This window comes from Hydra viridissima, unplaced genomic scaffold (genome assembly GCF_058129835.1).
Source record: "Hydra viridissima isolate aposymbiotic clone 2 unplaced genomic scaffold, HvirCarnegie_v1 scaffold_9, whole genome shotgun sequence".
Taxonomy (NCBI): domain Eukaryota; kingdom Metazoa; phylum Cnidaria; class Hydrozoa; order Anthoathecata; family Hydridae; genus Hydra; species Hydra viridissima.
The window spans coordinates 15,414,679-15,430,669 of NW_028324308.1; the positions used below are offsets into that span (position 1 = coordinate 15,414,679).

The window sequence follows — 15,991 nt, forward strand, 5'->3', positions numbered from 1 at the left end:
TTTTAGAAAGTTATTTTTGAACAAAATGGATCTTTTTCACAGAATACCCGACAACAGAACCGTTTGGGTATTATTTAATGGGTAATCGGGTTGGGGTACCGATAGGATTGATAATTTTCGGGTACCGATAATTAAAATTATCCGAAAGATTGAGTCAGGTCGGGTAAAAAAAGTCTAAACTATCCGATCTTATTGGCGTTATCGGAAAATGCCTATTCGGGTAATCAGGGTCCGATAAAATGTTTTTTTTTGCTCTTATCGTTTTCCGATATCCTTTTAGGTTAAGTCTCGTTCGATTCTTATCGGAACCCGGACATTCCCTACTGTAAAGCGTAAAACAGAAACAGTCAAATGAAATGAGTGAGTTAAAAAAAGGTCTTGGTAATTAAAACCAGAAATCGTTATATTGCTACTACCCACAAATGTCACCATCACACTTAAAATACATTTACTGAAAAACTAAGATCAAACTGAAATTAGCATAGATTTTTTTAAAAATTTTAAGCTTTTCTCCGAGTAACGAAGATACTCGTGCACTGAGAAATGATTAAGATTTAAATGATTTTCTTACGAATTTGTTCAGAGATTTTAATACAGTTTTCTTTCTGGTTTCAATTTCTCTGCTTAACTCAGTTCTTAATTAGTTAACTTAAGGAAAGACAAAAAGACGATTCCAAACCTAAGTTTGAAAAATAATTTAACTTAAATATCATACAAAAAAATCACCATAAAAATAAATATCTTGGTAAAATCTGAAGATCTTCAAATTTAAAACTTCAAGTTTAAAAAAATCCAGTGGTTTATATACTTAAAACTTTCATTCTCAAAGTTTTTTTCTCAGAATTTTTTATTTTATTTAGTAGAAAATATTTTTCAAAAACTCATGATAAATTTAAATAGATTACAAAATGATTTGATTCTTGTGACTTGAGCACAGTTCTTTGTGGGGGAGAACAATCGAATTAAGTATGATAACCTCCCGAGGAATTGTCACGTTGCAACCTTAAAATATTTTTGAGGGGTTGATTAAAAAATAATGGAAATGTAAGAAGAATTTTTTAACGAAAAAAAATTATATCGCGTTAAATCTTTATCTCAAATGTATAATCCTTGAAAATGTTCACAATAAAAAACTCACATCATAGAAGGAATTTATAAAATCAAGTTAAATTCTCTTACCTAATATAGTAATAGAAGGTATAAGCTTTCCATCTGGATGAAACAGCGACTCGTTATTAAACAGAGTGTGAGGAAAATTTGGATTAGGTTCGCTTGATGTCCCTTCGATTCGCGACCAGGCTCCAATTAAACATCTCCACCCAATTATGCTGTACAAAACGCAACAATTTTCCTGTTAAAATAAAAATTAACAAAAAAAAAAAAACACAAAAAATATCTGTAAAACTGAGTGTAAAATACAACACAAACAAAACAAAAAAAAAATTAAAACAAAGTTTACCCTCAACTCAGCACCGTCTAATATGATGGATTCGCGTATACGAACTCCGGGCCCAATTATGCAGTGGCAACCGATAGATACATTTGGTCCAATTTTAGCAGTTGGATCTACTTGAGCAGATGGATGAATATACACGTCACCTACATTACCAAAGGGAAAAACCAATTTTTTGTTTATTTGTTAACATGGAAATATTTGCAATTTTAAAAAAATTTACTTCTACTAAATTATACGGCGCAAAATAAATTTACAAAAGCTATCTTTTCGTCATAAAAAGCGAGGACTTAGTCTAAAAAAAAAACCTAATATTTCCATAGCATAAGGTGGGTTTGCAGCCAACTCAGCTAACTTCAGACTTTTGTTCGTCTTATAAGCAGCGAGATATTGCTTGTTTGCAAAAATGGCGGAGCTGTTTTAGAAAAATTTTTTTGTAGACTATTAGTACCAACAGATTTTTCTACAGTAAATGAAATGTTCAGCAATAATAAATGAAGACATCTTTTAGACTTAAACAGAAAAAACTCTTACCCTGCTCCTTTAATTGATCCCCAAAAAGAATTAAGAAGCATATGACAAAATAACTGGTTATTACCAGCAATACGAGAAAATAAATTGCCAATAAACATGTGCTCTGGATTACGAGAAACATTACTATCCATTTCTTGCTCACTGAATTAAATATGGGTAATTAGATATTTCTTGCTCACTGAATTATGGGTAATTATATATATTGGTATTATTTAACTACAACCTCTATTAAATAAAGATCAGCTGATCAGTGTAAGGTTTAACCCATATGGTCAATTAGACTAAAAAACCTGGACTTAATATACTTATTATAGCTGTTATCGCTTGGGATTTCAATAAAATAGATCATGGTTATTTGTTATTCATCTGAGTTTTGTATTTAGCATATACTATTTACATAATCAGTACAGAATACCATTAGTTTTAACTATTCAAAAAATAATGACTCATCAGAAGTAAATATATTTACAAACAAAATAAGATTTGAGTGTTTAATTTTATAAAACTATAAAAATGTTCAAATGACATATGAAACTATGATATAAAAATGTTCAAATGACATATGAAATGGCGCCAACCTATTGAATCATTTTCAATGTTTTCAAAGTTGAAAAATTAGTTTAACAAAAACACATAAATTTTATGTTTTTATCTACAAAAATTTATTTTTAGACATTTATATTTTGTAAGTTACATATAATAAAGAAATTTCTACTTATCCATATCTGTATTATCTGTATTCATTTGATTTAATTGAGTTGATCTCTTAAATTATTTGAATACAGAGCTAAAACATCTTTAAATCAATTTTATTTATTCAAAAAAATATCTCACAGCCAAAAGTAGCATCTCATGATCAAAATAAATGTAAAGTGTATATAAAATATATATGAAGAAATGAATATATCCCATCAGAAGTTGTAGTCATCAAAGTAAATATGTACTATATTGAATACTCAAATATAAGTGCTTCTTTTCTTAGTTTAAGGACAGCAGTAGTAAAGCTCAGCAGTAGTAAAGCAGTAGTAACAGCGTAAGAATAGGTTATAATAAGCTCATCATGTAAATCACCCTTAGGCAGAGGCATTTCACAAGACTGCAATAGATGTAGCTAGAGAGTATTTGTACTCTAACAAGTAAACTAACAAAATGTAAATGTAGATTAAAAAACTCCTTTCAATTCAGATTAAAAATAGAGAGATCTAACCCTTGACTGCTTCGATCAGCTCTGCAAGTATCAACCCAGTCTTTAGCTAGTCAAAACATAGCACACTCAAACTATCTTAAGGGGAATCACACATGAAAATGGTCAAGAAGGTATTTTAATTTATGAGTAATTTTTTCAGTTGAAATCAGTTGATAAATCTAAAAACATTCCTCAAGCAACTCCTTATTTCACTTATCTTAATGTTGAGAATTTATATTTTGAAAAGACTGATAGTCTAATGCACATGTATTGTAGAATAATGATAATAGTAATAATAATAATAACAATAATAATAATAATAATAATAATAATAATAATAATAATAATAATAATAATAATAATAATAATAATAATAATAATAATAATAATAATAATAATAATAATAATAATAATAATAATAATAATAATAATAATAATAATAATAATAATAATAATAATAATAATAATAATAACAACAATCTACTTGAAAATTTACAATTGTAATCCATCCTAATCTTATTGATTGAAAAAGTTGAAACTTTATTTTTGAAGCATCCTAGATATTTAAAAATATGTGACATTTTCTTCAGATTAAAGCATTCAGAAAAGGGAACTGGGAAACAAGTATGAACACTTTGATTCATGGTGTGTTAAATAATTTGATTCATTTCTGTTCTTTCAACAGTTCTTAGTAAATTTGGCAAACTGGCCTCAGAAATTCTTCAAAGAGAATTAAATTTTATTAAGGAAACATACAGAAAAACAGACTTAGTTCACATGAAGTATGACGGAATCTATTAAAAACAATTATTTGATACATTGTAAGCCATTTTTACTTAACTAAACATGTTTAGTTAAGTAATTAAATATGCTCATTTCTGAACAATTCATTTGTAAATACAAACAATTCTCTTATAATTTTGCATAGACGGATAAAATAATGCAAAAATCCAAAAATCAGACAAATAGCTAATAAACATTGGATGGTTTGATGGGGTTGTACTTTTGTTAACTTGATGTTAGCTTTGTTGGGGTGCTGGTATAGTATTCAAACAATATAATTTCTAAAATAATATAGTAATACATATAAAAACTTGCAAAGATTTGTTAAAATTTCACTTGACATTACAAGCTACTTTCAACACTTATGTTGAATATTAAAAAAACTCAGCAAAATAATTTTTACCTTACTCGCTTAACATTAAGCTTATATATTTCAGAAAGTGATTCAAAGATTGAAGGATGAAAGACATAGACACCACAATTAATTATTGCACTCACTAAGTTCTCTGGCTTTTCAACATAATGCGTAATCTTAAAAATAAGATTCCATAATATTTAATAGAATGAAAATAAAATTAAAACTGATAAAACTTCATAAATAAATAAATACATATCTATGTAATTAGTAACTTAACAAAATTTAACAAGAATGCGGTAAACATAAGGTGACTGCAAAAAGTAGAGCTTTAGATATGGTATTTTCCTATTGGAAATTAAATAAAAATTTTGTCTTTCGTAGTAAACTAGAAAATTAAAGTAACTGAAATCTTTTCAGTTTTGGTTACTTTACATTCAGTTATGATTTTCTTAACAACTAAAACATTATCTTACTTCTAAAGACTTAGGGTCAACCACCATATTTCCATGTTCAGATTGAGCTCCAATATTTCCCTTTGGGAAAAAAAATTTAAAATGTTTGCAAATATTCATTCAAAAGAAACAAACAAAGAATTTTTTTTTTTTCTTTCAACTCTTTATCATAAATTAATCATGATCAATAATCATAACTAATAATAAGATAAAATTTATTGTTAAAAAATTATGGAATTTAAAATTCCATAATTTTGTAACAATAAAAACTTTAATAAAGAATTTTTTCATTATTGTGAAAAAAGAAAATAAATTAATGGAAAACTACAAATAAAATTTACCATATGTACTTGTGTTCCTAATACTACATGTGAACCTTCCTTCAATTTATTTTTTAAGTAAAACAACTCAAGCATTTCATTTAATGGTAAAATACAAAAAATATCAGCGTGTATTACAACCACAGCAGATGGCTGTATACCAATGATCTGGTCACGAAAATGATACAATCCACCAGCAGTACCTAAGGGCTGGTACTCTTGAAAATAGCTATAAAAGTGTTATTTTGTTTTAGAACTTAAATTTAAGAATATAAACAGTTGTGTTGTGCTTACATACTTCCTCTTTTTTTTTTTTAAGCAAACAAAAAACAAAACAAACCAAAATCAATGTTACTATGTTAAAAAGCAAAGCAGGTCTACTTACTTAACATTAAGTTTGTACTTTCTTTTCATGTCATCAATAAACCGTGATAAGATTTCATTAAGCTGGTAGTAACCTAATAGAATAACTTCTCCAATATCTTGAACCTATAAGATTAATTTGACCTCAAATTTATCTATAACATCTGGTTAGAAACAGAACCAAACTTAAATTTGAAATCAAATTTATGTAAAATATATTTCTAACAAATTCTCTAATGAAATGGTTGAAATCCTCCATATAACATTGGTATATAAAACTTAAGGAAAATGTAAATATAACTTAAAACATAAATATAACTTAAGGAAAATAATGAAATTGAAGAAAAACAGCAGAGAGCATCTCTACAGTTAATACTTGAAGCATCAAGCTGAAAACAACTTCCAGTAGCCTAATAAAGAGTAAAAAACTCTGGTTTGTCAACAAAATGAAATGTGCTGAAAATTAAAAGCCTTCAAAAAGTTGAAAGACATGAAAAATGAATAAAAAGAATAAATGCATCACAAAACTGTTTGGAAATTTGTGTGTGGTCAGTACTTTAAAATGTTGAAAAGAAAGAAAATTAGCAGAAACAGGAAGAAAGAAAAGATACCAAAATGAAATGAGATTTGATATATCGTCAGAAAACTCACAACAATATCAGTCATTTTCAAGACAATTTTTAGCCTGATTCATTTTGATTTTTAGGATTCCTAGGATTACTTTCTTTTTTTATTTCAAAACTATCATAAAAAAATCTTCTTGTTTCGTAAATCTCTTTTTTTTCATGACAAAAAAAAATTGCTCTATAAATTTTTTTGTAACTTTTCATAACTTTTTAATGAGAATTAGCTTATTGCTTAAATTTAACTAGCTATTTTCAATAAAAATTATATAAAAGTTTCAATTCTGACCAGTTTAGTTTCATAAAGGATTTTAAAAAGATTTGAAAGTTAAGAACATACTTCTTTTATTTTTCAACATAGGAAAATATGCTATAAAGTTAAGAGAACAAATAAAGTGATGTTAAGTATGAATGATGGCCCTGGTCTTTATATTAAGTATAAAGGGTGGCTCCAGTGTTAGCAATAAAATAAATAGTAAGAACTTTATCATCTTTTGTCTCTATAAAACTCTAAAAACCTCTCTAGGAGGTTTTTGGAGTATTACAGAGACAAAATTTATGATGGGGCATCCAACATCATCCTGGGTCCAGAAAGTCCAAAAACAAATGAACATGAGAACATTGTTTTCTTCTGCCAAGAAGTAAAACTGTATGAAAAATGTTCTGTAAGAGCCAAAGGGTAAAATATTATGTACAGAAAAAGAGCCATGTAAGAGCCAAAGCGTAAAATATTATGGACAAATAATAACAAGATAACAAGAACTGTGAAAAACATACTTCATAAAATATAGTAAAAAATATTTTACTTAGAAAAACAGTTGTTGAATATGAAACTGCTAGAAAACCAATAGTGATGCCTGAGAACTGCATGAGTGAATTAGCAAATATGGCAATTGCTTGAAAAAAGTGGAGGCAATTGCAACAAGATGATTACAGTTTTAAAGAATAACATCTCTAACATTTTACCAAAAGACATGTAATTTTATAATAATTAGTTTACAAATAAAAAAAAGTCTTTTTAAATACTTTAGCCAATAGTTATAGTAGACTTTATGCATTTACATGAGAGAGTCCTAACTAAGGAAATATGAGTATGAAGTTAATTCCCTTGAAGTTTTTTTAGTATCTTTTTGTCATAAAAATAAATCTTGCAAATAAATACTTAAAAATATTGTATAATTCTCTCTATTTTTTTTCTGTATTCTTCGTACAGACTTTAAAAACTTATAGTATAATTGGACACAAAGCTCAGAAAAAAAATTTATAAAACTAGTTCAATGCCAAAAGATAATTGAGATGCTTGAAATATTAAATACTGCATAGACAAGCTGCCCTGGAAACAAATGTTTGCAGCAGTGAAACATGCTTGAGGTAAATTACTAGGGGTGAATAAAGTTAATAAAAGTTGTTCTTCTTAAATGAGAAGTGTTCTTCTTCCTAGATCAGCAATAAACTTATAAAATGTAAATTTCTAAAAAAAACCTTAAAGTTTGTGGATGAGAGTAGCAACAAGCATGGTGCTAAAATAACTAACAAACCATTTTGCATGCAGCAATATGATGTTCAAGCAAAGGGAATCCTGCCACAGGAAATAGCGGTTTGGGAACTTCTAATGACAAAGGTCGAAACCTTGTACCTAAGTTAATAAAATCAAATCAGCATCAGTTAACTTATGAAAATTACAAAGGCAATAAATTCATCCAAGATAATCAAGATGCATAGTTACTGTTTCATTAACAAAGCTGATAAATATTCTTCCGGATTGAATTGAGAATGCAAAATAATACAAAAAAGCTTACAAAAACTTGCAATCAACAGCAAACATCTGTCAAGAAATTGCTACTATACCTCTCTGAGGGCCACCAACAAGAATAACCACTTTCACTGGTATTTTTGTCTCCAACATTGTATGCAATATTTTTAAATCAAAACTTTAACTAAATAAAATATTTCATAAATTTTTGTACATTTCATCAGCAACTAAATAACCTATTACTATAGTTTTACTTTCATTTGTGAAAACAAAAGAGTCTTCAAATTAGAATGATATCATTAAAAATAATATTAACAACTGAATCTGTTTTTTATATTGACTGGAAACAATAGTAAGGATAAAAACTCAATCATGCATGCAAAAATTAGTGTGCTTCGCATAGAAGTGTTTTACAAAAACTTTCAGTGTATTAAATAACAAAAAAAAAAACCAATCAAATTCAAATAAACCATATATACTGGTTTCAAGTAGACTTGGTTCATGACTTAATTTACCATATGTAACATTCTCTTTTAACTTTCACTTAAAAAAGTTTAGTTATGAAAAATAAACTCTGTAACAAATTTACAAATTGATTGTATTTAAGTTGATTTTGCTTTTTTGATGCCTTCTAAACAGTTTAAAGTTTTGACTTAAACACTTTTATATCTTTTTATTCATCTATATTCATTTATTTCCATACTCATGTAATTTTTGCTTTAATTTTAAGCTAAGATTTCAAAACCTTACATCTATGTAAATCTTTCTTAATTTTTAACCGCAAAGTAACTTTATACATGACTTAGTAAAGTTATTTGTAATATAGGTCTAATTTTAACTTAAAAATAATTTTGAGAAAAACTTTATTTAAAAGGATACAGTTCATTTTTCAGAACTACAACTTTTATTAATATTTTTTTATTACATTTAGGTTTTTTATTCTTATTTACAAAGGTATAAAGTTCTATATAACAATTTTACAAAAACATCAGAAATGTTCATTTAACAACTTTCTTCTTCTTTGAAGCTTTTCCATTTTCTGTCAACTTCCTTTTGGGTGTTTTGATCTAAAAATAAAAACAGTTTACAAATGTGTGTATATGTGTGAAATATAGCTGATTGGACAGAAAATTCAGATTCTTGATCTAGAACATTTTAGATTGTTGCCAACCAGGATTAAGATGTCTGTTATTTGACCTAAATGCTGCAAAACTAAGTCTATCAACTAGCTGTTCTAATATTGCAGCAACGCTTGTTATCAAAGACTTACAATTTAGAAAAAGACTTACAATTAAGAAAAAATTTTTAACAAAAAGAGAAAGTAAAAAAGCAACTTGAAGTGACTGTGATAACCATGTTAGAAAGAATACAAGCAAGGAATTGCATATTGTTCAAGCGAATATTGACAGAATCTTGTATCTTCATACTAATTTAACAATCTTTTTGTGAATGGGGATTTAAGAGAGGAATTCATTGGCCTATTGCTTCTGGCTTGTTTTACTTTGCAATTTTCTTTCGTTAGTTTTTGTTTGCTAAAACATTTTCAGAATTTTTGCACACAAACTTTGAGCACAAATTGAAACTTTCTGGTTTTGATTTTCAAACTTGCTTTCATTTTCATATTTTAACTCTGAATAAGACTTTTTGTAGCTGAGATTATTATTTGAGCAAACTACATTGTCATATTTAAAAAGGTTTCTTTTATTATATATAATGAAAAAAAAAAAAATTGTAAAATAAAAGAAACCTTTGATTGAAACATCACTTACAGTAGTAATATCACTTACTTTGAGTTGGCTGGCAGATTTTTTGTTTCTTTTCAAATCTGATGTAAATAAAACCTAAACAAAAAAGAATAATCTTTTATTGTTAGATTTCCTAACAATAATACATCAACAAACAATAAAAAAAAAATACTTTTTTAAAAAAAAAAGAGAAATAAAAAGTAGTAGGTTCAATACCACCAATTTATTGAGACAATTTTTAATTTTATTGAGACAATTTATAATTTTATGATATGCCATTGAATAATCTACAACTTAATCAACACTACAATTTGATACAATATTATGTCATCAAACAATCTGTAATTTTAACATATCAAAAACGTTTTATTGTTTACTAAACAACTTTTTTATTGTTTACAAACCAAAGAACAAATGTTTTTAGCAAAAGAATTCTTTTTTTCTTCTTCAAAGATTAGGGGAAGCTATAATAATTTAAAAAACAATACAAATATTTTATGAAAAGTCATCTTTGCAAGGAAAAATATCCTCAAGTTTGGTTTTGCAGATTTAGCACATTGTTTTCATGAGTACTGCACTTAATTTTTTTCTAAAAATAGATTGTATATGTTCCAACTTTTTAACAAGAAAACTTGAAGAATCCAGGTATCCAGGTTATAAAAATCCAACCTATTTAAATACTTAAATACTTAAAAATCTGATTAAGTCTTATTATTTCTTACTGCACACATGACAAAGAGTGTAACATGAATGCTATACTTACTGAATGGGCCCATCCAGCATAATCTCCATAAAGTTCTCGAAAGAAATTTCCTAAACATCAATTTTGATTGCACAAGATATTAAAGTTAAGAATAAAGTATTTAGTTCAGTGTTAGGTAAAACATAAGCTTTTCTATCAATATATAGTTATAAATATATACTTATAAATATATACTTATAAATATATATATTTTGTGTATATTGGTCAATGAATTTGCCATGTAAATTAATCTTATTACAAATTTGTGCTAAAAGACTTGCATAAAAACTTGCAGTCTGAGACATTTTACATACATACATACATACATACATACATACATACATACATACATACATACATACATACATACATACATACATACATACATACATACATACATACATACATACATACCTACATACCTACCTACATACATACATACATACATACATACATACATACATACATACATACATACATACATACATACATACATACATACATACATACATACATACATACATACATACCTACATACATACATACATACATACATACATACATACATACATACATACATACATACATACATACATACATACATACATACATAAATACATACATACATAATGATACTTACTTATGGTCCATGTTACTCAATAAATACTCTTAACTATATCTCTCATGGGTATTTTTTTAATATTTAAAAATACAAATAAAAATATGCAATCAAAAGTCACTTATAAAACATTCCTTAACCACCCATGGAACTCATGGCCAAAGTGTCTAATTAGAGTTATAAGAATCATAAGTGTAATTAGAATTATTTTCACTTTTAAAAACTTCTTGTTGTTCTATGTTGATTCTAGTAACAAAAAACACTCCCAAAAAATGAACATATAAATCCTACTAATTCCATATGAAAAGAATGCTCAAAGTCTGTATGTTTTTGTGTAGAATAACTAAAACCTATCATTTCACCTGTTGAAAACTCTTTGCAATTCTTTTCCTAAAAATGCTGAAACTTTGGTTTAAATTATCATAATAATGTAAACCAAAGAAAAAAGAGATTCCATTTTAAAATCATATGATTTTGTAAAATTGTTCAGTTCTCTAATTGGAATTCACATAATTTTGCAGTTATTCAGTTTTGAAATAACAAATCTTTTTTTTGATTTATATCCTTATGAAAATTTGTAAATCATTATTTGTTTCACAATACTATGATAATTCCTTTCAAGCGTTCAAAGAACAAAATATTTTTTTTCAATAATGATTTTTTTACATCCAAGTTTTCTTACTACTTTTGTAAAATTACATGCATATAAAGATGTTTATAATCAAGTAAAACCATTTCAAACTTATAAATTATACCTATATATTTGTATGTTTTGTTTGTAAGAGTTTTACATTTATTCATCTGTGGTATATGATATTGAGATGCAATCTGCCACATATGTGTATCTACAGGAATAGCATTTGTCTTGTTCAAAGACATCAAGCAAACACAATCAGCAACCTTGGCCCCAACTCCATGTAATGAACATAGACCTGAAACAATTTTTACAGTAAAATCTAAGTACATTATTTAGCTAAGAAAAGAGGAACAACAAATAATAGTTTGCGACGCTTTTATAAGAATGCTGAGATTTTAGAAAATCTAAACAAACTTTAAAAACAAAAAGAAAACTCAACATTTACTTCCAAGTTAACAATGGTAGTTTCATAACATACTTTGATGGGCTTCTTCATATGATTTATTTCTTAGGTCATACAACCAACTTTCACCACCATGATCATGCATAATACTTTTAGCGGCTTGATGAATAAATTTAGCTCTATAGCCAAATCCCAGTTTTCGTAAAGCTTCTTCAACTCTGTTCTCAGCTAAAGTTTGAACTGTTGGAAAACAATAAAAATCTTTGTTGCCACAATTTATTTTTTCACCAAAAGAAGTGCATAAATTTTCAACCAATTTTGATATTCTAGTAATGTTATTATTTTGGGAACATATAAAACTAAAGAGATTTTCAACAGGGTCTTGTTTGAGTACACGAATTCCATAGAACTTACAATCATATAATGTTTTCACATTTTTATCAACTATACACCATTGTTCATACAGTTTGGAAACATCTATACCAAGTTGGAAGTAATCATGTAAAAAATATTTGTCATCAACTTCATCATTTAATGTCCCTTCAGCAAGATTTGATATATTTTTTGAGCATACAGTTTTATAGTAAATTCCATCACTTTTTTGCTCTAAATACCATACTTTTTTATTAAGGACTGTAAACCAAATATTTGGATCATCAGGATTTGTTTTCCAGCGAAAAGATTGACCACCAGTTAAAATAAGTTTCAAGTTAACTTCTTTTTCAGAACAGCGCAAAACATTCCACATACTGTACTTTACTTCTTTTTAAAAAATATTTTGAGTTGTTAAATGATAAGCATATATCTTCTAAAATTTACTAAAAACAAAAAAGCTAACAGTAATGCATAAAAAACCTCACAAAAACATGATTATTATTACAACAACAACTGTCTTTATCATTATCACTCCTATTATCACTGTTGTTGCAGTCCAGTTTTAATATTATTTAAAAAACAAAATAATGATATCTTTGATATTCATTGTCTTAAGACGTAATCAAGATTCCAGTATGGTCATTTTATTTTTAATTGCGTCCTTTAAAAAAAATCTCAATTGGTTCCTGATCTTATACATACATTTCTAATATTTTACTTATCTAGATTTTATAAATTTTAATGGTAATTTGAAAATATCAAATGAACTTATTAAGATTCTTGCAGGACAATTACATTATGATTTTACATTTCCAGTTGAATTTTGATTAGTGTATTCAACACACATTTTTTTTCAAATGTTAACTCAGAATTTTGCGTCAGTAGTATAAAAGTACCGGTTAGGTACCGGTTACCTTTCATTTTAAGAATAATTTTTCGAGTTCGCCATTGGTTTTTTGGTGGTTTGAGGCCACTTTGTTTTTAATGGTCTGAATTTGTTTAGGGCCTGTTTATATGGAAAGCGGGCTGGCTCGTTTGCCGGGCCAGCCCGTTTAACGAGATATCGACGTCATCAATATTTTAACTTAATTTTATTTTGCGTTTATATGAATAAATGAGCTGGCCCGATTAGCGATCCGGGCTAGTTCGTTTATTCATATAAAGGCAAAATAAAATTAAGTTGAAATAAGGACTCCGTCGAGATCTCGGCAAACGGGCTGGCTCGTTTGCCGAACCAACCCGCTTTCCATATAAACAGGCCCTTAGAAATGCAAAATTTTACATGAGGTTTTGGGTTCAGTGATTTTTTTAAATGTTTTTTTTTTGTTTAAAGTTTGCTACATTTTTTATTAATGGTATCAACTCTACTCTTTCTTACCCTACCCCTGCCTCCTCTCCCCTTCCTCCCTCCTGCTTCCTCACCCCCCTTAACCCGAAAAGAAGGGTTGATTATGAAATACTTGTGCGGTATGGGTTAACTTCAGCGTTGTAAATCTCGAAAAGAAAATAAGTGACAACTACACCGCAAATGTCATCCAAACGTAGACATCAATATCCGAAAAAAAGTGTGAGAAGCAATTGTTACATTGAAAATGCAAATGTTACTAGTTTAAATAAAAGTTAGTTAAATGACTATTTTTTTCAAAAGTATTTCACGTAGTTTGAATTGCCGCTCTACTTTATGAGACTTGTCAAAACTTCTGTTCTTTTAAACCGTGTTTGTTACACTACTCACTTCACTTTGAAAAAAAGATGGTAGACCAGCTGGTAGACCTTTCGAAAAAAAGCTGGTAGCAAGTATCACAATTGTTGATAAGGTTTTACCAGCAACAGAAACTCCTTTTCAGAATACTTCAATATTATTTTTATTTTCAGAATTCAATGATGATTTCTTTGTTTTGCAATATGGAGCTAGGACCCGATTTGTGTTAAACGATGTAAAGTGTTCAGCCTGCAACATGTCATCCACATGGAACAAATGTAATCAAAACCAAGATGGATTGACGTGGCGATTTTATGCAGTTTTAATTACAGTCAATTATTTTTTAAAAGAACTATCATCTATCTCTGAAAACTCTAAGCAATATTTAGAAAAAATCCACAATAATTTAAAGGCTTAGATGAGAATGACGAACCATTAGATGTAAAGATTGATGAGTGGAAACATTTTTATTGGAAATATCATCGTGGTCAATGGTGGCAGAGACATTGGTTTTTTGGGGCCATAGAGCGTCATTCAGAACGCTATTGTCCTGTAGAGGTGTCTGAACAAACGATTTTACCTGGTAGTCGAATAAAATCTCTGATAGTTGAACATCTTGTGTTGAGTTACCACAAACTTCGATCGGTATTTATATATATCTATGTCATCGTTCACCAAAGAAACCTTGTCAACCCTAATGACCTAACTGTGCACACTGAGCTTATTGAAAAAACGTTTATGCGAGCTAAGAGGAAGTTGCGCCGTCAACACAGGACCAGTGGACCGCTTTTTCAACTTACATATCTGAGTTTCTATGGCAGCAAATAGTTGGCGAAAGCAAGTCTTAGCCGAAATAATAAACTTTTTTTGTTGAACGTTTATTTGTTTTGTTTTTTTTTAAACGAAAATAGTATTTAATAAACTACTATAAATAACGAGTACAGTAAATAAATAATGATTAAAAAAAATTAATTCATTAACTAAATATTCACTAGTGGCCATAGGAATGGACATCCTTTCAAAATATATGAAAACTTCACTTTGGTGTGTTTTTTAGGAGAAAATAACCATATTTATGCGGTTTTCTATATTGATTATTATTTTTTGATGTGTTTAGATTAAAAAAAACTAAAATTTTGATTAAAATTCACAATTTTAATATAAAAATATAACAATTTAATGAGAAAGTGGTAAATTATGGTAAATTTACGTTTTACAACTTACAAAACATGTCATTAAAAAAATGGCTTATAAAAAAACTTAGTATTTTGTTGGATATCCGTCATTTTTTATTACTGCAGCAATCCTACGAGGCATTAAGTCCACTAAATTACTCAAAACTTCAGTGCTGATCACGTGAAACGAGGACTTGATTATGGCCTCTATTATATGTTGCTTGTTCCCAGGTTTTTCTTTCCTTAAAAGTTTTTTCAATCGAGACCACAGGTTTTCTATGGGATTAAGGTCCGGACTGTTTCCAGGCCACTTCAAAAAGTTTATCTTTTTGGCTTTAAACCAATTTTTGACAGTTTTTGCGGTGTGGCATGTAGCACTGTCCTGCTGGAACACACAGGTCTCTGTTTTGCCCTCAAACAAATCATCAGTCGATGGAGTAATTTGGCTTCGAATATATTTTCTTGGTACTTTTTGGCGATTAAAATACCATCCACAACGTGGTTACGACCCACAGCATCTCTGGTCATGCATCCCCACACCATTACACTTTTGGGATGCTTCATTGTAACCAATGTGCACTCAGGTAAAAGATCTTCACCGGGCCTTCTTCTCACATAATTGATTCCATCACTTCCAAAAATGGAAACTTTGCTTTCATCACTCCAAATAACTCTTGTCCAGTCTTCCTTTGTTCACTCCTTGTGTTCTTTTGCCTAAATCAAACGATTCTTTCGTTGTTTTTTGTTTAAATATGGTTTTTTTCTGGG

The 15,991-nt window shown here is 28.3% G+C and overlaps 2 protein-coding genes across 3 annotated transcripts; both read right to left on the reverse strand.

Annotated features, from left to right (window-relative positions):
* Window positions 1-673: 673 nt before the first annotated feature.
* Window positions 674-8,038, reverse strand: LOC145185766 (mannose-1-phosphate guanylyltransferase regulatory subunit alpha-like). Of its 2 annotated transcripts, XM_080061775.2 has the most exons (11): window positions 7,921-8,038; window positions 7,611-7,708; window positions 5,472-5,575; window positions 5,108-5,315; window positions 4,788-4,847; window positions 4,360-4,487; window positions 1,988-2,128; window positions 1,762-1,868; window positions 1,460-1,599; window positions 1,180-1,351; window positions 674-1,002 (listed from the first exon to the last, which is right to left on the reverse strand). In XM_080061775.2, the coding sequence occupies exons 1-11, from the start codon at window positions 7,976-7,978 to the stop codon at window positions 902-904; spliced, it is 1,317 nt and encodes a 438-aa protein (XP_079917901.2). In that variant the 5' UTR covers window positions 7,979-8,038; the 3' UTR covers window positions 674-901. The 2 variants fall into 2 exon arrangements, with proteins under 2 accessions (XP_079917901.2, XP_089955311.1); XM_090099185.1 differs by lacking the exons at window positions 674-1,002; window positions 1,180-1,351; window positions 1,460-1,599; window positions 1,762-1,868; window positions 1,988-2,128 and adding an exon at window positions 3,713-4,237.
* Window positions 8,011-12,800, reverse strand: LOC145185821 (N-glycosylase/DNA lyase-like). Its single transcript, XM_090099186.1, has 5 exons — window positions 12,047-12,800; window positions 11,687-11,863; window positions 10,334-10,383; window positions 9,613-9,666; window positions 8,011-8,892 (listed from the first exon to the last, which is right to left on the reverse strand). The coding sequence occupies exons 1-5, from the start codon at window positions 12,717-12,719 to the stop codon at window positions 8,824-8,826; spliced, it is 1,023 nt and encodes a 340-aa protein (XP_089955312.1). The 5' UTR covers window positions 12,720-12,800; the 3' UTR covers window positions 8,011-8,823.
* Window positions 12,801-15,991: the final 3,191 nt, after the last annotated feature.

Bases quoted from the DNA above. Each gene is read 5' to 3' on its own strand.
- LOC145185821 (XM_090099186.1), bottom strand. From the start codon at position 12,719: ATGTGGAATGTTTTGCGCTGTTCTGAAAAAGAAGTTAACTTGAAACTT. The intron at 10,384-11,686 runs GTATAATTTATA...ATTGATGTTTAG, and splicing joins CAAAACATACAAATATATAG to GAAATTTCTTTCGAGAACTT. The intron at 8,893-9,612 runs GTAAGTGATATT...TTTTATTTTTAG, and splicing joins AATCTGCCAGCCAACTCAAA to ATCAAAACACCCAAAAGGAA.
- LOC145185766 (XM_080061775.2), bottom strand. From the start codon at position 7,978: ATGTTGGAGACAAAAATACCAGTGAAAGTGGTTATTCTTGTTGGTGGC. The intron at 5,316-5,471 runs GTAAGTAGACCT...ACACTTTTATAG, and splicing joins AAGTACAAACTTAATGTTAA to CTATTTTCAAGAGTACCAGC. The intron at 2,129-4,359 runs GTAAAAATTATT...TATTTAATTCAG, and splicing joins CTTAATGTTAAGCGAGTAAG to TGAGCAAGAAATGGATAGTA.